Below are 22,618 nucleotides of genomic sequence, written 5' to 3' on the forward strand. Positions count from 1 at the left end.
ACTGTTATTTCTTATCTGCTCTGAACCAAATGACCTGGATGCCATGTTAACTGTTCTGCCTCATCCAATCCAAAGACGAAAAACATGACCGCTGACTCAGAGCAGCAGCCTCTGGAAAGGAATCTCTTTTCTACGTTCACTATCTGTCTTTCGACAAGATGAGCTTCCTAATTACTCTGGATGGTCAAAATCTTGACTAGAGGTTTTACAGCCACCAATAACTTTGGTTTCTTCTCAGTTTATAAATTCAGTAGCTATATTCCTTCTTTCATCTATAAAGCTTTTGATAAAGCTTCCATTTTCCTTATTGTCTCTAAAGTTGTTTTCATGGTTCTACTCTGCTAATGATCCTAATGGTTGGGTTTGGACAGAAAAATTGGAAACTGGGTGCATAAATACCAAGACTGCTAGGTATCTAGGAGAGAAACACCCCCTATGTACTTCTTAGTTTACTGGCTGTCCCATCCCACTAATGTAAGCTCCATGATAGCCAGGTCTTTATTTTGTATTCCTAGTTCTAGGCACAGTACCTGGCATATAGCAGACAGATACTTAGTAAATATTTTCTATGAATCACTAAAAATTACTCAAGCTGGTACCTCTCATGTGTGATAACTTCTGCGCTCAGCCTGAGCCTCTCATCAGCAAGAATCCAACTATCCAAAGCTTAGCAATAGTGGGGAGAAGCTTGAGGCTGGGGCTTCCTCACCGTCATCCTCCTCTTCTACAAATTTCTTGTTGACCCGGGACACCACCTCGCCTTCATCATTGTACTCTTCCTCGGACTCCTCAGCCTCACTTTCCACAAAATCAGACATTGCTGCAGCTTCTCACAGCCTGCCTGAAGACGACTAGGGAAGAAAGGGAGATGGGGATAAAAAATGAGAGAGAACTCGTAAACATTTCCACAAACAGCCTTTGGCTGTGTGTCACTGCTCTGTCCAATCATTACCATCTGGGAGGAGAGAGTAAGAATAAGATGGCTTCATCTCTTCTATTATCCGTTCCTCTCACCACTGCCCTCTCCTGTGTACCTTTAAAAAGCAATTATACCGGACATCTCTGTAAATACCACATGGCTTGTCCAAAGAGGTTTATCTCACTTACCATTTGGGGATAGAAATGGGCAGATGAAGAGAGAAATTAATGCAGGAATAATTACATAGGTAGGGATACAGTAGTAGTGAGATTATATGACTCACTCGTAAGTCTGGGAAACAATTAAATGCCAACTTAATGACAGGAACTATAGCTGAGCTATAGCTGGGCTATTGGCAGAGTCAAAAAGAAAATCTTTTTCAACAGATTAAACATCATTTCATGAACCTGAGTCCACCTGTGTGAGTACTGGTCAGGAGCATTTGGGTAGAAAAGGGGCTTCTTCAGAAACATTAGGACCACAACTCTATTGTGAGCATTTACCTCCCCAGCAAAACAAACAAACAAACCAAAAAAACACTTTGAAAGAGACTTCCATGGCCTACAAATTAAATGCAACATGGTTAAATACAAACATTGCTGGGCTTAAGAGTAGAAATCAAACCCTGGTCCCATCGTCTACTAGGTCTTAAAGGTAAGCATATTACTGAATGTGCTTGAATATCAATGTCTTCATTTGAAAAAAGGCAACAGCACTACCCACCATGTAGGGTAGTTGCGAATATTACATGGTAACAGGGTAAAGAGTCTAGTTTACTATTTAAAAAAATGTTAATTGAATCCTAGGCCTAATTTCCAGCATTCTATAATTCAGTACCAACCAATCTAACTTCGTCTTCTACCTCCCTGCTGTCAGATGCAGCCAAAACCTAGAAATGGCAGTGGAGAACCAGAGAACCATGACATGGAGTTTCCTGGGCTTTAAAATACAGCATACATCACACAAATCAGAGCATCAAAATTCCATTCTGGAATCTCAAAGCTGGCTGCTCTTCCACTCAGCATCACTCCTCATGCTGTCCTGATTTATGGCCCACTGTCTATGTCCATTTTTTCCACTTAGACTACAAGCTACTGGAAGTCAGACACAATATCCTATTAAAGGACTAAAAAAAAAAAAAATCACAAAAACATAAACAGCAATATAAGAGGCATTACACTGCATTTTTATTCTGTAGCGGATAAGCTGTATCCCACCAAGTGCTCTATACAGAACAGAAACTGCTAAGTATCTGTTAAATAGAATACTAATTCATGTCTTCCCAGTTGAAGATGGCAGTGGGCCTGGAGAGGGAGGAGGGTGGCTAATGGCTATCTCAAGTGGTCTAAGCTCTAGAAGGAGCCTTAAGTGCTGTGGCTCTGCTACTGCTGCTGCTGCTGCTAAGTCGCTTCAGTCGTGTCTGACTCTGTACAACCCCATAGACGGTAGCCCACCCGGCTCCCCAGTCCCTGGGATTCTCCAGGCAAGAACACTGGAGTGGGATGCCATTTCCTTCTCCAGCTGTGGCTCTAATTCTCCTGAAAATTACCCTTACTGATATCAACTGATACCATAACCAAGTAAAGATTAACTGAACTCAATAAAACAAAACTGAAGGTACAAGTTCTGGTGGAAAGGGAGAATCAATGAGGAGGTCTTATGTTCAATTTTACACTGAAGTTTCAGATGCCATTCTTTTTAAACTGTACTGAACGTCTACCAAGTACAAACACTCGGCTGGGAGCTGGGAATTTGAAAAGAAATAGGACTGCATGTTCCCAAGGAGTTGACTTCTAGTAGAGGGCCAAAAAAGGACCATAAAGGGACTTCCCTGGTGGTCCAGTGGTTAAGAATATGCCTGCCAATGCAGGGGACACAAGTTCGAGCCCTGGTCCGGGAAGATTCCACATGCTGCAGGGCAACTAAGTCCACATGCTGCAACTACTGAGCTTCTGTGCTACAACTACTGAGGCCCCCATGTCCTAGAGCCCCTGCTCTGTAACAAGAGAAGCCACCACAATGAGAAGCCCATACACCGCAATAAAGAGTAGCCCCCACATGCGTACGGCAATTAGAGAATGCTCAGGCACAGCGACAAAGACCCAGTGTAGCCAGAAATAAATAAATGAAACAAACGTAGGCCTTCCTGATCTACTGCACACCTAACAAGTTCCAGACACTTAATAAATAACCTATTAAGCCCAACATTGTCCTATGAGTTATAGCACATTTCTCTGTCCTTTCAAGAGAGGAAAAAATATATTCAGAGATGAAGTCACTTCTTCAAGGTGATACAACTTTCAACTGTAAGACCTGAGAGTTGAGTTAAGGTCTGCCTGACTCCAAAGAAACAGTTGTTTCCATCATACCAGTAGTTCTCAAAGTGTGTTCCAGGGATCACCCTCTCTTTTCTTTCATGGGTACAGTGAAGTCTTCCAGAGGTTATACAACATGTAGTATCACAATGGGCTGAATGCAGAAGCAGGTGTGAGAATCCACATTACTGTAGTAAGGCACACATTAAAAAGATTTGCCAATGGGACTTCCCTAGTGGTCCAGGGTTAAGCATCTGCCTTGCAATGCAGGGGACGCAGACTCAATCGCTGGTCTGGGAACTAAGATCCCACATGCTGCAGAGCAACGAAGCCCATGTGCCACAACTAACCCCTGAGGCAGCCAAGATGAATAAATAAAATATTAAAAAAAAAATTTGCCAAAAATGCAAAAACAACAACAAAAAACCCAACAACCACTGCACAATCCTCCAAACAAACAAAAATAATACTACTCTTCTTACTACATTTTATTTTGTTTTGAAGATTATACTTGTTTTCCATAAAATGTTAAAATGCAGCAGGCTTATTTTCTCAGTTTTACTGATAAACAATTGGCCCTTGAACAACATGGGTTTGAACTGCGTGGGTCCACTTGTATGTGGATTTTTTCCCCCAGTAAACAGAGTAGTATCTGTATTTTCATTGTATATATCTTAGAATTAAGTGTGGGAGAAAGTTTGTGTTCCCGTTAGAGATCACAATATGTGGAATTAAAAGAATCCAGGTTTGAGTTTTGATTCCATTCAAAATGTTTCAGCTTCCTGCCCCTGGGTGAGGCATTTATCAATTCCTTTGTTTTTGAGGCAGAGATAGCAGTAAGCACATTGTCGGGGGGGGGGGGGGGGGGGGGAGAAGGGTGTCAGCAACTCAGATCCCTGTTGTCCACGGGTCAACTATAATCGACACATGTTGTATAAAGTTAGGTGCATAATGTGTTGATTTGATATACCTGTATATTGCAAACAGGGTTGTGATTAGGTTAAAATCAATTAACATTTATCTATTAGTTTTAACTTCTAATCTGGTAAACACCTATACATACAAATCTCATAAACATCCATAGATGTAACTCACATAAACAAAATGTCTTTGTAATCTTATATTACCTTTAAGAGTATAAAGGGGTCTCGAGATCAAAAAGTATGGGAGCCCCTATGCTAAACCATGTTTAGGTCCCACAGGATGGTGATATAGGAAGCCTTGGTTAGATTGATGCTCCCCGCCCCCACAAGATCTGTATCCTTAAGGTCATTATCCTGAATACAGCCAAAAGTGAGAAGTGAGTATCTAAAACTTCTGCCAACTAAATGTGGTGCTCTAATTTAACATGGCGCTCCCTCAGCCCTAAGCTGAGTCATTAAAAATAGATTTGGGTACAGCAGCCCCCACACACCACTTGCTTTAATTAGGCTATCAGACCCACAAATTCAGTCTTCTAAGGCCTCAACATCTTCACACTAGCTGCTAGCTCCTCCAGACCAGATGCCCTACAGCCTACTTAGCAGAGAGAAACAGAGAGCCTACCTAATGAAAGCAACAGCTTTCTTCTGTTCTGGGGGCAGCTGGTGCTCTGTGCTGCGCACAGCTTTCCTCCCATCCCCTAGGTTAGCAATGAAGTACACGCTGTGCTATATAGCTGGGGAAAGCCCCCAATCTAGCTCACTGCCAAGACTTCCAGTTAAAAGAGGTTGTGCCAGAAGCAATCCTGATTTGCTGCAACCTGGGGGAGCAGGACGTGCTGAGGGCGCTGCAGTAGCACTGCAGGCTGAAGTTGGCAAGCAGCAACTATTCCAGGACAAAAACAATGCTGATTAGTCTATGATTATAATTAATAAATGACATCTGAGAAGACTCTGATGTTGTTTGGATTTTGTATTTAGTACTTAGGCTCTTGAATTTTTCCCATATTCAGACTCTAAACTTAAACTCGCTACTGAAACAGATCCAGAAGGGCAGTGGGGTAGTGAAAGGAGAAGGTTTCTCCAGGCGGATGCACAGCTGCAGTAGATGTGGCTCAAAGGGAGAGGCTGTCGGTTACCATGACATTCTCTGGAAGAGGAATGGAGCTGGGATCAGATTGCCACAGGGGAGGCCCTCTGCAGTCCCTCCCTTTGAACAAGACGGTGTGGGAGGCAATTAAAAGAAGACCAGAGCAAAAAGATGTCTGTTAATTTCCTCCACTGGCAGCTTCAATTAACATTTACAGTTTTATTTTTTTAGGGTACAGCTCTGTGCTGAGACTTGGGTATATAAACATTAAGTAAAATATGCTCTTGACCCTCGTGTTCATATTCACCTCACAAAAAACTTGTAAAAGAAGTTATGACAAAGCATAATAAGTGTTTTATGGCAGTTACATATGAGAACTATGAAAGCAATATGAAGACAGAGGTCGTCAGAGAACGCCTCACAAAAGGTGACGCCTGAGTTGAGAGGAGTTAAGAAGATAGTCTAGAAAAAAGCAGCATGAGCAAAAGCTTATGAGGAAAAGGTATGAAAGGGCCCAGTGGTCTGAAGAATAGCCCCAGAAGTCTGGTGTGGAGTTTAAACTATAAGACATTCTGCATTTGATGAGCAAGAGCCTAGGACTATTCCAATGATGCTCACAAATGACTACCCAATTTGGAATCCAAAAACTTAAGAGCTTAATAGACAAAAGTATTCAGAATCCACTTAAGACAAGTTCTTTTATTAAATTTTGGATTCAGAACTATGTTATGAAAAATCTTAATCACATCAAGTCATTAGGATTTTACCTGTAATCATTTTAACATGCACACCATTATTCACAAGAAATAACTGTCTTAGAGTCTTTTCAATGCCACATTGTTAATAGTGGTTAACATAACAACTAATTTATTTTTTTCTTTCCATGTTTCCTTTGGGGACAAGGAAAAAATAAAAGAGGAGCAGAAACAACAATATGTAATCAGATTCAGAATCCCTGCAACAGTTACTGAACCCTGTGCAACATGGAGAGGGGATTGGGAGCAGATAGTTCCTGTTCTAACACCAAGGGGTACATCTGCCCTTACAGTACAAGAGCAGACACAGTATGTAAATAAATGGGAGTGGCCTAATTTGGCCCATTTTTTTTGGAGCCTTAGTTTGGTAACCCCTGATCTACAAGTATGGAAGGTCTTTAAAGAAATGATGGCAAAGGTACCATGGGAGCCTGTAATAGAGGATTCTAACCTGGTTTTGAGCAAGTGGCTTGAAAGACCTTAAGAGTAAGGTGGAATTTTTTTTTTAAAGGAAGATGGAGTTAATTAAGTAGAGGAGCTGGCTTCATTGGAGGTGGTTCAAGGAGCGGCATTGTTGGAGAAAAGAGCTCCGGCACAAGGCTCAGAATATGTTGAGGTGGGAACAGTGAGGGCTGGTTTGACTGGAGAGAGTCCATAATGAGTCAGCGATGAGGTCACAAGGATCTTCTTAACTTAAGGATTTTAGATTCTAACTGAAAGGTGCTGGGACGGTCCTACAGTATTTTAAACCAAGAACTGACTTAGTAGTTTACTTGCTAATTCAGTAAGTACTTATTTAATGAGTGCCTACTACACGCCAGGCACATACAAGGCAAAATCCCTGCCGCTAGGATAACTATATTCTGGGCCAGGAGACAGACCACAAACAAAATAAACCTGGCTATAAATGATAGGAAGGAAAGAAACACTCTCACCTCTGAGAGACTTAGTTTAGACTGAGACGTGAAGCACGGGTAGGCTGCGGTATACAGGGCCAGAAGGGGTTTCTGGCAGAAAAAGTGGGCAAGAACTTGGAACACAGCAGGCCATATCCCAAGGTCATGTGACCAAAGAATGGTGAAGGGAGAAGAATGTGAGAGGGAGAAGGGACCTGCTCAAGCTGGGCTGTGAAGGCTACAGAAAGCCACGGGAAAGGGAAATGACATGATCTGATCTGATCCTGTTATGGGCTGGGAGAGGTTCTAGGTGGAAGCAGAGGAAACTGAAGATACTATCATGGGAGCTTGGGCAAAAGATGATGGTGGCTTGGAACAGGGAGGAAATGGAGAAGAGAGATTTGAAATACATTTTGAAGGTAGAAGTGACAAGACTTAATGAAAGACCTAAGTCGTTAATTAGAAAGTGGTCTGGCTTTGGTACTCTCATCCATGTACCACTCAGTAAGGTAGAGAAGACCAAGTTTGGAATGATGGAGAGAAAAAAAAAAGGTTTCTTTTTCTTATGTCAGGTTTGGGATGTTTAAGAGACTTTCAAATAGAGCTGTTAAACAGGTATCTTGTGTAATTCTTAAACACAGAGGAGAGAAGGCAGGGCTAGATATTAAACTTGGGAGATGCCTGCTTTCAGATGGTACTTAAAGCCACAGGACTGGATCATCTGAAGGAAGCATGCAGAAAACCCAGCATCAAAACTCTGAAGGAAATTCAACTGCAGAATGTGACTGTACCACTTCCTGATGTGATTAGTCCCCGGATGAGATTTAAACCTCTTTAAATTATGGTAGCAATACCATGCTAATCTGATCTAGCAGCCACCCAAACCAACTAAATAAGCTTTCAAATGTTTCAGACTTCTACTGGCTGGAGGGAAAGTCATGTAAAAGAGCTCTAAATTCACAACTGATGGGGGAGCAATCATACTTTTGCAATCAATACACAGAAGACAAAAATCAGCAATTTTCAGATAAATAGTTGAACTTAAAAAGGTCAAACTGAACTTTTTTCCTCCAAAGAAATCAAATTCAAAATTCTTCACACTCTTCATGTTCATTAATAGCAGCAGTGTAACTTAATACTCCCTTGCTACTTCTGATATTATACTGAATTTCTGCAGAAGTATTTCTGGAGAGATAACAGAAAAATAAGCATCAGTACTTGCAACAAACAAGGGAAATTAACTGCTCAGGCTGGTTCAAGGGAGTCCTTGAAGAGAAAGGCAGAAACTGGAAGAAAATAAACTTTTGACTTAATAGCCCAATCTGATGTGCGTGGTAGGCGTTTGATGGATGGATAGATGTGTGTGCCTGTGTGTGTTAAGTCGCTTAGTCGTGTCTGACTCTTTGCGACCTCATGGCCTGTGGTCTGCCAGGCTCTTCTGTTTCTGGGGTTTTCGGCAAGAATACTGGAGTTGAGTTGCCATCTCCTCCTCCAGGGGGTCTTCCTGACCCAGGGATCGAACCCGCATCTCCTGTGCCTCCTGCAATGCTGGCGGATTCTTTACCGCTGAGCCACAGGGAATGTAGCCATCTACAGAAAGTTCTAACTATATTATTCAACAACATGAAAAAAGACGGAATTTGCCATCGCCCTCTAGCCGATGACCAAGTTGCTGAAAGCTCCGTAGGTTTCACATCCCTAGGACAAACAATTCGATCACCTGATCCTGACTCGGAAGCCCCAGATCCCTTCCATTCCCAACTCTATCGCGTGGCCCAGTTCTCAGAAGATGCGAGAGAAGGACGGCATCCCAGGAAGTCTGTTGACACAACGGGCCGCTCAATTCATGGGTTCTGGGTGGCACAGGGTTGGGAAGAACCTTGAGACTCTGAGCAACTACCCCGCTTTCCTCTTCGTTCTCCCTTTCAGAGTCGGGAAGGCCGGAGGCCCCCCTTCTTCCCGCATACGGCTCCCCAGTGCCTCGTCCCTTACGGGACCAGGCCCTAGGAGCCTGGTTCCCTACCTGACTCATCGAGGGACACGCTTTCCGGTCCAAACTTTACCTGCCTGAGGCCCGCCGCTTCTCTGGTGCTCTAAGCCCCCACCGAGGAAAATGGAGTCGTCGAACCAAGACTGGGAAAGGATAGTACGGATCCACCGCACAGCCCCTCCGCCGCCACCACCGCCGCTGCTGCTGCGTCAACGTGCTACGTCACTTCCGGCGCCCTGTCACTGAGAGTGGGCGGGCCAGTTTGTGCTCTCTTCTCCCACTCGGCTTTTCGGGGATCGTCAGAGGAGAAGGGGGTTATCTGGCCGAAGTGGTTCAGGAATGCAGTTGTCACAGGACTCCAGGAAACAACTAAGCGGGTCTGAAGCAACCAGGCCTAGCTTGTTCCTCAGGCCGCTCTAGCAAGGAACCATAAAGACCAGGCTAGAGCTTCTCCCTTTTCTCTTCTCTGTGGTTCCGCCTGCAGCTTCCGCTTCCGGGAAGGGGCGGAGTTTCTTCTGAGATTAGGGGCTCCGCGCTACAGCCAGGATGGCTGTGGTGTCGCTGCTGTTGATCGGGGGCTTGTGGAGTGCTGTGGGATCGTCCAATCTGGCTGTCGTTACGTGCGGTTCTGTGGTGAAACTGCTCAATACGCGCCACAACGTGCGACTGCACTCACACGACGTGCGCTACGGGTCAGGTACGGCCACCGGGGTTCGGGTGGGCTGGGAAGGCCTGGTAGGCTCCGGAGGGGGCGGGGCCTGGAGAAACTCTGAGGGGTGTGGTCTCGGGAGGTTAGGGGAACCCGGGGGAGGTTCCTGAAGTCTGGAGGCCGAGTCCGAAAATCCAGTGGTCCTTAGGCATCTTAATCGTAATCCTAGTTTCTATCTGGTGCGCTTCGTGCCAGGCATGTTACATAAATTACTTTTAAAGACTACAACGTTACTACGAGGTATAGACTATTATTATCCTCATTTTACAGAAGAGGCAACAGACCCAAATAAATCGCATGCTCAAGGCCTTGGCAGCTAGTGAATGACAGTGACGAGGTTCGATCCAAATCTGTCCAGGTTCAAAGCCTGCTTTCAGCTACTGCAGGCTGGCAGTACTCAGTGCAGGAGGGACAGGTATATAGAAAATTACAGTAAGTGCTGTTACATTGCTGAAGTCTTCCAAGACCTCACTCTTTAAAGACTATAACCCTCTGTTTAGCTCTTTTCCATCTTACACTTGCTCTTCAACTCTTCCTTTGGCCTCTTTTCACTCAAACGTTGCCCGTCTTGTAAAGAAAAACTAAAGGACTCAACTGGAATTGAAGAGGAAACTGTTTAGAGGGCTTTTTAACGTATGAAATTAAAATGCTTAGCTTGTGGGTTCATTTACAAGTCAGCAGTTATTTGTGGGCTCAATCATTCAGTGTAGATTTAGTGAGCAACTACTATGTGCCTAAGGTTGTTCTAGATACAGGAAATACAGTAGTGGGCCCGTCAGCACATTACCGGAAAACAAAAACAGAAAGGAGAGAAAAAAGTTCAGCTAGTGAGATGTGAGAGGTGTCTAAGATGACTGCTAGATTTCTATCTTTGATAACTGATGATGCTGTTAGCTAAGAGAGGAAAGAGTTCTCTTAGACAGATATAGGTCTGTAGTTTGGAGATGGGTCTGTGGTTCATGATACCCAAAACCTGTCTGACCAGTTAGACTAGAAGAGGAACTGAATTGTCATTGTTGGGATGTCTTAATAATCCTAGTGATTATTAAGTGAATACCTACTATATATCTGGTTTATTGTATTTTAATTTGCTCTTGTTTCCTACTTTGGATGTACTAAGTTGAGTCAGAATGTGGGTGGAGAGAGGCCTGCCAGTAGGAATCTATAGGTTTAGAAAGCTCTTCAGATGCTCCTGATGGGTAGCCAGATTGGAGAGCCAGGTTCAAGTCTGGAGCTCAGAAGAGAGATTTGTGCTGAGCCTGGGGTAGAGAGTTAAGTACATCATTGTCTCGGTGGTGACTGAAGATGTGGGAAGAGTAAATAAAAATGCCCAGGGTGAACTGTGGTTTGCAATCTGGTGTCAATTTGAATCATTTGGAAAGCTCATTGAAGCACATGTAAATGCTTTCGTCTTGATCCCCAACCATTATTTAAGAATGTCTAAGGCCAGGGATGGAACTCTGGGTAATCCCTAAGTTTAAGAATGGGAGAGGAAGTGGAGGGTTGAATAGAAAGTGAAAAAGTAAGAGACAGAAAGTGAGGGCTGCGATTTAGTGAAGCATAGCAGTGAGGACCAAGAGAACTGTTAAGGCAGTAACCGGAATTAAGGAGGGAGAGTTGATTTACCCTTAAAAAAAAAAATGTACAAAATCATTGGGTTGAGTAGAAGAAACAAGAGAGAAGGTGGTAGTTTAGTCATAAACATTCACCCAGATAACTGTGGGCTATGGTACAACACTGTGTTAGGTGGTAAACAGAAAGTGTCATTGAAAGGTTATTGTCTGACAGGGCTAGGGGACTAAAGGGAAAGCTAGGAGGAACAGGCAAGAATAACTGAGGAGAGTATCTGGGAAATATGTAGTACCTTCAAAGAATTGAGTACTGAATGAGACCTAGGGAAGAGAATATCCCTGGAGTTTATATGAGTGGGCTATTTGGGAGAGCTTGACAGTAAATAAAGCTTTGTGGGAAGCCAAGTGGTCAAGTGGTTAAGAGTTGTAGAGCCAGGCCACCTAGGTTCAAACCCTGCACTGTCTCTTGGGATTGTGTAATCTTGGACATATTATTCATCTTTTTTTAACACTCCAGTTTAAAATGGGGGCAATGATAGTAAAACCTATCCCAGAGAATAGACGAGCGTATCAAATAATATTCAAGTAAAAGGGTTGAGTTGGTATCTGACACCTAGTAAGTGCTCAAATACAGGTTAGCTAGTTAACAATTATTATTTGTATAGTCCCTCTTTTTTCAAGTTTATAGGTATATATTTAACCTTTTTAGAGGTAAAATAACCTTTTAACCTGCAAAGTCACACCGTCTGTATCACTGTGAACCAAATTTAAGTGACTTAATACTTTTGTAACATGTTGATACATTACTTACAGGAATTGGATAACTGTAATGGCTTGTTGGATTAAAGCTGACAGCAAAAACTGGTCTCATTTTCATTGTGAAATATGATAAAAAAAATTTGGATTGTAATAAAAATTTTGGGTTTTTTTTTTGACTGCAAGTAGTGGATTGTAATACATAGTGAACATTGAATAACGTTACAAACAATTAAAAATATGATTAGATACCTGACATGTACTGGGGGATATCCAGGCTACTGTATACAGGTAAACACTGCCTGTGCTTCAAGAAAACCACACATGTTCATTCATTCAGTGCCCTTTGATGCAAATTTTTGGACTGTTCTGATATGGTACACTCTTAAATATAGTTCATCATACAGTAACTAATACTATATAAATACATTGTGTTTCTCATACATATTTTAATGTAGAAGAAAAAAATATTATGAAACATAGGGTTTTCTTCCCACCCCTCCAAACCTTTTTAATTATTAGTCGTAGGAAAGAGAAGGGTGAGGTTGAGCTCACCCTCTTTTCCTTTTTTTTCTTCTTGTATATAAAAACCCTTTATCGATAAAGTTTAGAAGAGAAGAATCTGTAACTTCATAATTTTTTTAAAAATATAGTTATTTTTAATTGGAGAGTAATTGCTTTACAGTATTGTGCTGGTTTCTGCCATACATCAACATGAATCAGTAATAAGTATACACATCCCCTCCCTCTTGAACCTGTCTCCTATGACACACCACATTCCACTCTAGGTTGTCACAGAGCCCCAGTTTAAATTCCCCAAGTCACACAGCAAATTCCCACTGGCTATCCATTTTACATATGGTACATTTTTCCATGCTACTCTCTCCATTCATCCCACCCTCTCCTTCCCTCCCTCCAGCACCACCCCCCGCCCCGGCCCTGGGCCCATAAGTCTATTGTCTGTGTCTGTGTCTCCATTGCTGCCCTGCAAATAGGTTATCAGAACCATCTGTCTGGATTCCATATGTATGCATTAGTACATGATGCTTGTTTTTCTGTTTCTGATTTTACTCTGTATAATAGGCTCTAGGTTCATCTCCTTCATTAGCACTGACTCAAATGTGTTCCTTTTTATGGCTGAGTAAAATTTCATTGTATATATGTACCACAGCTTCTTTATCCATTCATCTGTCAGTGAACATCTAGGCTGCTTCCATGTCCTGTCTATTGTAAACAGTGCTGCAGTGAAAACTGTGGTACATGTGTCCTTTTCAGTTACAGTTTTCTCAGGTTATATGCCCAGTAGTGGGATTGTTGGGTCATGTGATAGTTTTATTCCTAGTTTTTTAAAGAGATCTCCATACTGTGTTCCATAGTGGCTGTATCAATTTACATTCCCACCAACAGTGCAAGAGGGTTCCCTTTTCTCTGCATCCTCTCTGGCATATATTGTTTGTAGATTTTTTTGATGATGGCCATTCTGACTGGTCCTTTATATATATATTTTTTGACTGCAGGTAGTGGGCAGCAGTCGGTGACAGGTGTAACCTCTGTGGATGACAGCAACAGTTACTGGAGGATACGAGGAAAGACAGCCACAGTGTGTGAGAGGGGAACTCCTATCAGATGTGGTCAGCCTATCCGGCTGACACACGTCAACACTGGCCGAAACCTCCATAGTCACCACTTCACCTCACCTCTTTCTGGAAACCAGGTGAGGTGGCGTTCTATGGGTCACTGCTGCTCAACAGAGCATTTACTCAGTTGAGTTGTTTGATATCTTGGTTCTTAGCCCTTTCTCTTCCAGGTATAAATCTCTTCTGTGCAGACCTGAAGAATTACCTGTCTCATAAGGAGAAGGAAATTGTTTCTGGTCAAAATAGAGACTACATCTAGATCAAGAGATGAGGCAGAAAGAGAGGCTAGGTATATGTTAGTGTATCATAAGTTATCCTGATAAACCTTGCAATAAAGAAACCCAATATTTTCCAAACTTGTAATAAAAAACATTATTATTTTCTAATGAGGCCAACTAACCACATTAGGAGAATGAATTAGAAATTGTGCCTTTTTTTTTAAAGCCTTGAACTTTTGAGGATGCTGCTGCTGCTGCTGCTGCTGCTGAGTCGCGTCAGTCGTGTCCGACTCTGTGCGACCCCATAGACGGCAGCCCACCAGGCTCCGCCGTCCCTGGGATTCTCCAGGCAAGAACACCGGAGTGGGTTGCCATTTCCTTCTCCAATGCATGAAAGTGAAAAGTGAAAGTGAAGTCGCTCAGTCATGTCCGACTCTTAGCGACCCCATGGACTGCAGCCTACCAGGCTCCTCCGTCCATGGGATTTTCCAGGCAAGAGTACTGGAGTGGGGTGCCATGATGTGGATCCCTTAATGAGTGCTTCCTTCCCACCTCCACTCTGTACATAGTTTTCCTTGTTAACATTTTAACATTAGTCTGGTAAATTTGTTTCAGTTAATAAAACAGTGCTGATACATTGTTATCAGCTAAAGTCTGTAGCTCCTTCTGATTTCCTTAGTTTTTACTTAATGTTCTTTTTCTGTTTCAAGATCCCATCCACATTACATTTAGTTGTCTCCTTAGGCTACTCTTGGCTGCGACAGTTTCTTAGGTCCTCCTTGTTTTTATTGACCTTGATAGTTTTGAGAAGTGCCAATCAGGTATACGATAGGGTGCTCCTCTGTAGGAATTTGTCTGATCTTTTTCTTATGATTAGACCAGATTTATTAAAGGTTTTTGGGAGGTAGACCACAGAGGTAAAGTACCCTTTTCATCTCATCTCTCAAGGGTACATAGTATCTTATGATTGTTGATATTGATTACCTGGCTGAAGTAGTGTTGTTTTTTTTTTTTTTGAAGTAGTGTTTTTTAGGTTTGTCTTGTAAAGTTATTCTTTTTATCTTTCGCCTTTACATACTGTACTCTTCTGACGAAGAACTCTGACTCTTGTGTCACTGTGCACAGCCCTTACTTGAGTGGGGAGTTATGCTCCTCCTCCTCTAGGGTGGAATAGCTACGTAATTTATTTGAAATTCTTCTGCATGGGAGATTTGTCTTTTCTGTATTTATTCAATCATTTGTTTACATTGATATGGATTTCTTGATATGGATTCCTAGATTTTTTTTATATGTACTTTGAATTATTATTCAATACCACTGTCTTTATTATGTTGCTCACATTATTCCAACTTTGGTTGTTGGGAGCTCTTTCAGTTGCCTCCTGTATCCGTTTGACATGCTCCCATCATTGTGTTTGTGTGTGGCTGTGTTTTTAACACTTCCTTACTTTATGGCACTAAATTATTCCGGGCTTATCTTGTCTATTTCTTTCCCTAGTCCTAGATTCAGCTATTTCCCTACGGAGTCCTGCTTCCATTTATTGGAGAAGAGTATTCTTAGAAACCAAGATCTAGGCCTTTCATGAACTCACTGCTACTGGGGTTTTGTTTCTTTGAGACCCTCTCACCTGCCAGAGCAAAGAAATAACATGCCTGTATGTGTATATATACGTGTCTATAAGTGATCATATATGTAACTGTCTGTATCTATAAGTTAAATATGAGTTTTTACTGATATCTCCAATTGTAATCCATTGCCACATAGATCATTTTAGCCTCCTCTCTGCTTATTTGTAAATTCCCACTATTAACAGTGAGACACCTGGCTCCCAACACTGTCATCCATTTACTTACTTGTTCAGTTCCAGTATACAAGTATAGTAGTAGGATTACTAATTACATGTAATTTCTTTTGCCTTTAGTCTTTATTTCCAATTGACTGATTTTTTTATCTAAAATTTTATAGCTGTAAGTGTATATTTAAGTTACATGTGTTTGGTAGTGATCATTTTGTAATGTATAGAAATATTGAGTCAGTATGTTGTGCACCTGGAAGTAACATAGTGTTGTAGGTCAATTATACTTAAATTAAAAAAAATTATATATGTCTGAAATATCAGCAACTTTTAAAATTGTTACAGAAACTCTGAATTTTTGACCTTATGGGGATTGGGATTAGAATACAAGTGGAAGATAGAATTTGCTATACTTTGGTCAATTAATATTTATTATTTCATTTAATTCTCACAATTATTTTGTAAGGTATTGTCATCACTCTATAGAAGAGAAAAATGAAAGCGCAAAGGAGTTACACAGGAAGGGACAAAGCTGACATTCAAGGTTTGCCTGTCTCCAGAGCCCATCCCATTTCTAACTTGTGTTTCTTAACAGGTCACTTAATGTCTAGTTAAGGGAATGAGGTAGGAATATTTAAAGTTAAATAATAAGAGGTAAAGTGTTTTCAGACTATAATAGAAAATACAAGGCAAGTAGAGGATTATTTGCAAAGTAATTTATTTTTAAACAACACTGGAGAGCCTTTTATTTTTCACTCTTGGATAGCCTCATTTTCTTCCCATTGCCTCCCTCCCTTTTTCAAGCCTGTGTGTCAGCTATACTAATATTGCTACCTATCTTTGTCTTCCAGGAAGTGAGTGCTTTTGGTGAGGAAGGTGAAGGCGATTATCTGGATGACTGGACAGTGCTCTGTAATGGGCCCTACTGGGTGAGGGACGGTGAGGTGCGGTTCAAGCATTCTTCCACCGAGGTTCTGCTGTCTGTCACAGGAGAACAGTATGGTCGACCCATCAGTGGGCAAAAAGAGGTGCATGGCATGGCCCAGCCAAGCCAGAACAACTACTGGAAAGCCATGGAAGGCATCTTCATGAAGCCCAGTGAGTTGTTGAAGGCAGAAGGCCACCACACAGAGCTATGAGTCTGGAGGCTGTGAGCCACTGTCACCACACAGTGTTCTTAGACTTCTGCTGCTCCTTCACCCTTTGGATCCCTGCCACAGGTTCCCTGGGCGGTGACCGTGTCACCACTGAGATGAAGATGCATGACAGGAAACCGTAGCTGTGTTTGGAAGCTTCAGCCCTTCACACTTGAGTGGGTGGTTCTCCCAGACTTGGGTCAGTTCTTTCTGAGTACAAGACTTGTTGGTGAAGGAGCAGAAGCTTTTTATTCATATTAGTAGGACAAAAACTGAAGGAGGCATCCCTCCTAGCTAGGAAATTTTTATTCCTCAGAAATTTGGCATCATGGATTAGTAATGTGTGTGATTTTTCTTCCACTTGCTTTAAAACGATAAAAGAATTTCATTGTTGGTCACTGTGTTGTTATTTATTAGGTGTGCTGTTTCATAATCTGATTAATCCTTGAGTCCTAAAAGTCATTGCTAAGTTTTGAGATGATGGGAACCTTTGATGTAGATCCTTGTTTAAAAAAAAACTTTATTTTGTATTGGTGTATAGCCAGTTAACAGTGTTGTGATAGTTTCAGGTGAACAGCGGAGGGATTCGGCCATGCATATACATGTATGGTGTGGATCCTTTTGAGAGCCTTACTTGCATCCTACTTTTTCTGTCTTTACTTTCCCTTTTCCCTCAGCACCTCTTTATTAGATTTTTGACTAACTATGGTTAAAGACCCTTAATAAATAGCCAGTAAAATGTTTTACTTTGGATATGTTACTGCACGTGAGCAAAAGGGGTAGAGGTAGAAAGTGGAACCAACATTTATTGACTGTTTGCTAAATACTAGGCACCATATTATAGATCTCACCTCATTTAATCCTCACAAATACATTACCAGGTAGATACTACAATTTTACCAATGCAGAACAGAATAGTTGAGTTATTGCCTGAATTCTTAAAGCTAGTAAATAATTTGAATATAGGAATCCAGCTGTGTTTGCCATATGTTCTTTTTACTGCAGTACAACTGTATTTAGCTCTTGGGAGATTACTTTTTGGACAAATGTAAATATCTGTCTCTCAAAAGGGGTTAGAAAGCTTTTGTCCTCTGTTTACCTCACTTCTTTTCTCTGCTGGGTAGATCCAGGAAGTTTGCTCCTCTGTCCTTCAAGGATGTTAGCAATAAACAGAAGTGACTGCCATCTGCTGGAATTTCATGACTTAGCAGGCCCTTTTGATTTTTAGAAACCTGGATTTTTTTCCTTACTTGCTTTACAGAGTTAATGTTGAACATTTGGGGATACCAGGTCTGTGCCAGATGTGGCCCATAACATTACAAGGGTTGATCCTTTTTACAAGGACTTGTCTCAGTAAGCTGAGGCCAGGAACTACTTGAAGAACTCCATCTCGGCCTTCTCTCCTCTTTTTCCATTTCAGTTGCATTGCTCGCTTGAAATCTCTCCAGAAAGAAGTAGACAAATGACAAAATCAATATTTCATGCTATTGAGATGGTTGGGAGTAGAGCGGTAACAGTCTGGGGAGAAAGGAAGTGATAGGAAACAGTTGAGTAAAGAGTAACTCTTCATAATGTAAGAATAGGGAGTTGTGTTGCAAGTACCTCTCCCGTGGCTTGGTCAGTGTTTTTATTCAGTTGTTTCCTGAAAGTCAGGAAAGAAAGAATATACCTTGGGGCTCCAGGTTACAAGGTGGATGGAGGACCTCTAGCATTGGAGATAAGTATGAACTTAGGAAAAAAAGTGCTGGAGCGTTGGGGAGATGTGAAATGACCGATAAGAGGACTAGATGTGAAAGGAAACCATTTGGAGGGGTAAAAGCAACTTTGGGTAACCTAGGTGAAAGCTGAAATGGTGCTTTATCTGTAGGAGTGAAAAAAGTCTCCAAGAGAAAGCCTGGAGTATATTTAGGAGGTTAGGACGTCAGAGCAAAGGGATATGAAGTACTTATTTTGAAATAAGTCAAAGAAGCTAAAGCTAAATTTCTTTAGCTTGTATTGACATCACTGTACTAGAGTTGGACAGAAACTGTCCAGTGCCTTCATTTTACAGAGAAGGAAACAGGCAAAATAAAGTTGACTCTGAATTATCTATTTCATGTAATTATGCGTGCTCCCCAGGTAAATTGTTGCTGAAGTGCAAGAACAATATTTTCTACTTCAGTAATATCCCCCTCCTAGCCCAGTGCCTAGATGGTGCTATTCTCAGTAGTAACTGAAAACTGCAGTGAAGAGTCCAGAATGGTGCAACTCATTCCTTTGTGGATGGAATGAGGTGGGATTTTTGAGGCCTTTTAATTACCTCTTGGTTTCCTTCTGACTGATGTTCAGACAAGAATGAGTTAGGATAACTAGTTTGTGTGACTCAGAAGTATACTTCCGCGGTAGCCTCAGTCTGAGCCCTAAGTAGCCAAGCAGACTCTACAACTACTCCGGGAAATTGCTCTGAAAGTGTAATTCTCCGCGGCCAAAACTACCCAGCGAAGACCACTGACAGCCACCAACCAGGGCCGCGGGCCCGTGGCAAACCTCCAGCTCCGCTTTTCCGGGTTCAGAACGGTGCGCCCGGGGGCGGGGCTTGTGTGTCAGTCGTGGGCCGCTACCCTGCGCTCTCCTTCCGGAGCCACGCCTTCACTTCGCGCAAGCAGCCAGTCGGCCCTGCTGGATCGCGGGCGTCGGGCGGGGCAAGGCAGGGAGACGGCTGGATGGCTGGCGGGCTGCGAGGGGCGGGGCGCAGGCGCGCCAACGCTTCCTCGCCCAGCGTCGTGCCTGCGCGTGCTGCTGGTCGGCCCGCGGCGGCGCAGCTCGGAGCCGGCGGGGCGGGAGGGGGGGGTGGCGCCCCGGCGGGGCGGGGGCCGGAGCCAGGCCGGGCTGGGGCCGGAATGCCCCTGTTCTTCTCCGCGCTGTTGGCCTTGCTTTTGTTAGGGCTCAGCGCCCTCTTCCTAGGCCGGTGAGGGGATCCCGGCCACGGCGGGTGGCGGAGGGGGTGGGAAGGGAAGGAAGAGAGACTGAGGAGGGGGCTCGCTGGAAAGAGGCGCGCGGGAGGGGGTTGGGGGGAGGTGCGCGGGCGGTGGAGGGGGAGGGGCCGGGGAGGAGGCGCGCGACGAGGGGAGGGGTCGAGCGGGGGCGTAAGAGTGGAGCTGGCTGGGGGGAACCGCGAGAACCGGGAGACTGAGTAAGCGGCCGAGGCCTGAGAAGATGCTGAGATTGGGTGGCGGATAGGGGTGTGAATGAGGAGGGGGCCTAGCATAGTGGTTTTTCTTTCCCTATCCGCATGCCCGTGAATGTCCCCTTCCCCGAGTGCGAAGGGCACCTGCAGCCTCGCCCTGGAGAGCCGGAACAGGTCTGGCTGCCCAGGGAGAGCGGCATTGGAGCCGGCCGGATGTGACCCCACACTGCCTTCTCGCAGACACCTGTCTGGAGGGCGGAGAAGGAGACCTTTAGGGGGTTGTGTGATGGCACACCTGACACAGATGCTTGGACTTCAACTCCTGTTGGGACCTCTACTCTCTATCTCTGAGGTTCCTAAGGATTTGAGGGATTGTTTTCTTTGTCTCCAACTTAAACGGTGGCGCTTAGTTCGTCTGATTTCATTTGGGTGGAGGGGACACTCTGGAACTGGGGTCCTGATCAGCGTGGCTGAATGTACATGGCAGAGTGGTGTTTTGGGAGAGAGGAGAATTGCCCAGAAGATCCACCTCCAGTTCATGACCCTTTGCCAGGCTTTCTAAGACCTGCAGGGGTGAGGGTGGCCACCCTTTGGGAGAGGGTCCTGTGAACTCACAAGGATTTTTCTGCAGGTGGCTTGTGGTCCGGTTGGCCACCAAGTGGTGTCAGCAGAAGCTGCAGGCGGAACTAAAGATTGGCTCCTTTTTTTGGATTCAGAATGTCAGTCTTAAGTTTCAGCAGCACCAGCAAACAGTGGTGAGTCCTGGGAAACTCCTGGGGAATGTATGTGGGTTGATCTAGCTGAATTTCAACTTTTAATTTCCTTTTTAAAAAATCCTGGTGGCTTTCCTAGTTAACCCAGCCTTGCCACCCCTTTGCCAAGATGATTTTAGAGCCTGTTTGGGAATACTGGAACTGATTCAAGTTGTTCTTTTAAAAATGCTTTTGAGGCACAGGGTGTCCAGGGCATGTAAAAAAGGGAAGTAAAGTACAGAACAAAAATACAGAAGTAACGCAGAGAACAAAGATAACGAAGATTACCATTCTAATATAAGAGGAGAAATGGCAAAAATCCATGAAAGAGAAATATTAAAGTCTAACCAATGTCACTGAGACGAACAAGATATAGTGCTGAGGAGAGAGACTGGGGGAATGGAATGGAGACTAGTGGAAGGGTTCTCGCACTTCCTCCTCTTCTTATACCCTTTCTTGTCTTGTCAAACTGCTTTGGGCTTACCTAACAGCTAGTGTACAAAGCTTCCTCCCACACTGTTTTAGGAAATTGATAGCCTGTGGATTTCCAGCAAACTCCTTAGCCATGATCTGCCGTGAGTAACCTATCTCTTCACTCTCCTCTTGGGGAATATTTTGGGATTGTGGTTTGCAGATTGAGATTCGTTTACAGAGGCCTCACAGCCCAAGGAGGGAAGCGGGTTCTTGGTGGTGTCTCTGGGTTAGCCTGGAAGCTGTTGTTTTGTGAGACAGATATTGATAAGTACTCTGAGACTGTCTTCCATGATTTGAGCTATGTTTTTAGGGAGGATGGGAAAATGGGTATGAGGGAGGGGAAAAGACTGGTATGGAAGGGGTTTGGGCCTGATGGCAGTGAGATTTCTCTCCTGGACAGACACTATGTGGCCTTGTGCTTTGGAGAAGTACGTATCAGAACTGACCTACAGAAGGTTTCTAGCCTGTTTGCCCCATTCTCCCAGAGTACTGGGGCGCACCAAAAGGAGCTGGCCTTCAGCCCATCCTTACTGAAGATCTGCCAGGTGAGGCTACTTTACCACTTCCCTGGACTGAAGTAGGAATGGCTGGCTTGGGAGTCACGGGTGGCTTTTTCTAATGTACTTGAGGCATAACGCTAAGAGATGCCTCATTGTTTTTCCACTGGAAAGGAACGACATTGCCTTGATATTAATTATTCATCTTTGCATCTTCCTTCCAGCTGTTCTCCATTCATGTAGATTCTATAAACATCATGGTCCTCAAAGTGGCTACTTCTGAGTCCTTGTGGCATATCCAGATCAGAGAAAGCAGTTTTCTTTTGGATAGTGATGGGAAGAGGTAAGCACTGGGTAGAAGGTTCGGTAATCCTGTTGTTGCCTTACAGTTGTTTCAGGCTGGGTGGATATCAGGGCTTTCTTAATCAAGGTGTTAAGTTCTCTCATTCTATGTAATTTGAGGAGAGAGTAAGATTAAGCACTTCTGCTTGCCTTGTGCCTTCTAGCCAACAAAGCTTGATTGAAGGTAAATGATGAGGAAAGGGGCCAGGTGCTCTTTTTTTTTTTTCCTTTCCCAGGCTGAAATGTGAGGTGAGCCTAAGTCAGATCAACAGCAAAGTTCTAAAGAGTGGCCAGTTGGTGAGTATGTCAGTCATTCAGATGCCTTGTTTTTATTCTGGGCATAAAATATGAAGGCGCTCAGGGCTTGCACTCTAGATTATGTGTGCTATGGGGTTCCCTCAGAGATGTGTTCCAGACCACAGCATTTTGACCGCAAGCTCCCGACACAGTCATACCTTAGAGGCTTATCTTCCCTGTAGGAGGACACCTGTCTAGCGGAGCTCTCACTTGCCCTAAAGCTGTGTCTCGAGGTGGGCATCAGCAGCGGGCAGCTGAAGGCGATCACGGTGGATGTGTGGACACTCCATGCCGAACTGCATGAGGGCCTCTTTCATAGTCAGCTGCTGCGCCAGGGCGCAGGCCTGGCCCCCAAGCCTCTTCCCTGTTCAGGTAAAGTCCCA

The 22,618-nt window shown here is 43.6% G+C and overlaps 3 protein-coding genes and 1 long non-coding RNA gene across 12 annotated transcripts in view; 2 read left to right on the forward strand and 2 right to left on the reverse strand.

Annotated features, from left to right (window-relative positions):
* SUPT6H (SPT6 homolog, histone chaperone and transcription elongation factor) overlaps positions 1–9,106 on the reverse strand; it is a 30,961-nt gene extending 21,855 nt beyond the window's left edge. For 2 of the 3 annotated variants that reach the window (XM_081580332.1, XM_081580334.1), the window contains exons 1-2: positions 8,959–9,106; positions 710–851 (exon numbers count right to left, since the gene is read on the reverse strand). In XM_081580332.1, the coding sequence (XP_081436458.1) occupies positions 710–818 (109 nt within the window). In that variant the 5' untranslated portion in view covers positions 819–851; positions 8,959–9,106. The remainder of the gene's footprint in view (positions 1–709; positions 852–8,958) is intronic. The other variant, XM_081580333.1, reaches the window with a different exon arrangement.
* A 296-nt stretch (positions 9,107–9,402) lies between these two features.
* On the forward strand, positions 9,403–17,105 carry SDF2 (stromal cell derived factor 2). Of its 2 annotated transcripts, XM_081580397.1 has the most exons (4): positions 9,403–9,582; positions 9,865–10,026; positions 13,439–13,635; positions 16,423–17,105. In XM_081580397.1, exons 2-4 carry the CDS (start codon positions 9,918–9,920, stop codon positions 16,708–16,710), a joined length of 594 nt encoding a protein of 197 aa, XP_081436523.1. In that variant the 5' UTR covers positions 9,403–9,582; positions 9,865–9,917; the 3' UTR covers positions 16,711–17,105. The 2 variants fall into 2 exon arrangements, with proteins under 2 accessions (XP_081436523.1, XP_081436522.1); XM_081580396.1 differs by lacking the exon at positions 9,865–10,026.
* A 440-nt stretch (positions 17,106–17,545) lies between these two features.
* LOC145542138 (uncharacterized) lies at positions 17,546–19,742 on the reverse strand. Its single transcript, XR_014079610.1, has 2 exons — positions 19,007–19,742; positions 17,546–18,225 (listed from the first exon to the last, which is right to left on the reverse strand). It is a non-coding gene; the product is annotated as an uncharacterized LOC145542138 (long non-coding RNA).
* Positions 19,527–22,618, forward strand: part of BLTP2 (bridge-like lipid transfer protein family member 2) — a 29,376-nt gene continuing 26,284 nt past the window's right edge. For 3 of the 6 annotated variants that reach the window (XR_014079607.1, XR_014079608.1, XM_081580327.1), the window contains exons 1-7: positions 19,527–19,654; positions 20,505–20,628; positions 21,151–21,200; positions 21,500–21,644; positions 21,821–21,939; positions 22,175–22,235; positions 22,418–22,607. Coding sequence is in view for 4 of the 6 variants with exons in the window: in XM_081580327.1 (XP_081436453.1) it covers positions 19,587–19,654; positions 20,505–20,628; positions 21,151–21,200; positions 21,500–21,644; positions 21,821–21,939; positions 22,175–22,235; positions 22,418–22,607 (757 nt within the window). In the remaining 2 variants the exon portion in view is untranslated. The other 3 variants (XM_081580330.1, XM_081580328.1, XM_081580331.1) reach the window with 3 other exon arrangements.

This window comes from Giraffa tippelskirchi, chromosome 3, assembly GCF_054371585.1.
Source record: "Giraffa tippelskirchi isolate mGirTip1 chromosome 3, T2T-mGirTip1v1.2.pri, whole genome shotgun sequence".
Lineage (NCBI taxonomy): Eukaryota > Metazoa > Chordata > Mammalia > Artiodactyla > Giraffidae > Giraffa > Giraffa tippelskirchi.

What these genes read in the sequence shown, in the direction of transcription:
- SDF2 (XM_081580396.1), top strand. Translation starts at nt 9,432, where the DNA reads ATGGCTGTGGTGTCGCTGCTGTTGATCGGGGGCTTGTGGAGTGCTGTG. An exon ending in CGACGTGCGCTACGGGTCAG is followed by an intron (nt 9,583 to 13,438) that starts GTACGGCCACCG and finishes TTTTGACTGCAG; the next exon opens with GTAGTGGGCAGCAGTCGGTG. An exon ending in CACCTCTTTCTGGAAACCAG is followed by an intron (nt 13,636 to 16,422) that starts GTGAGGTGGCGT and finishes TTTGTCTTCCAG; the next exon opens with GAAGTGAGTGCTTTTGGTGA.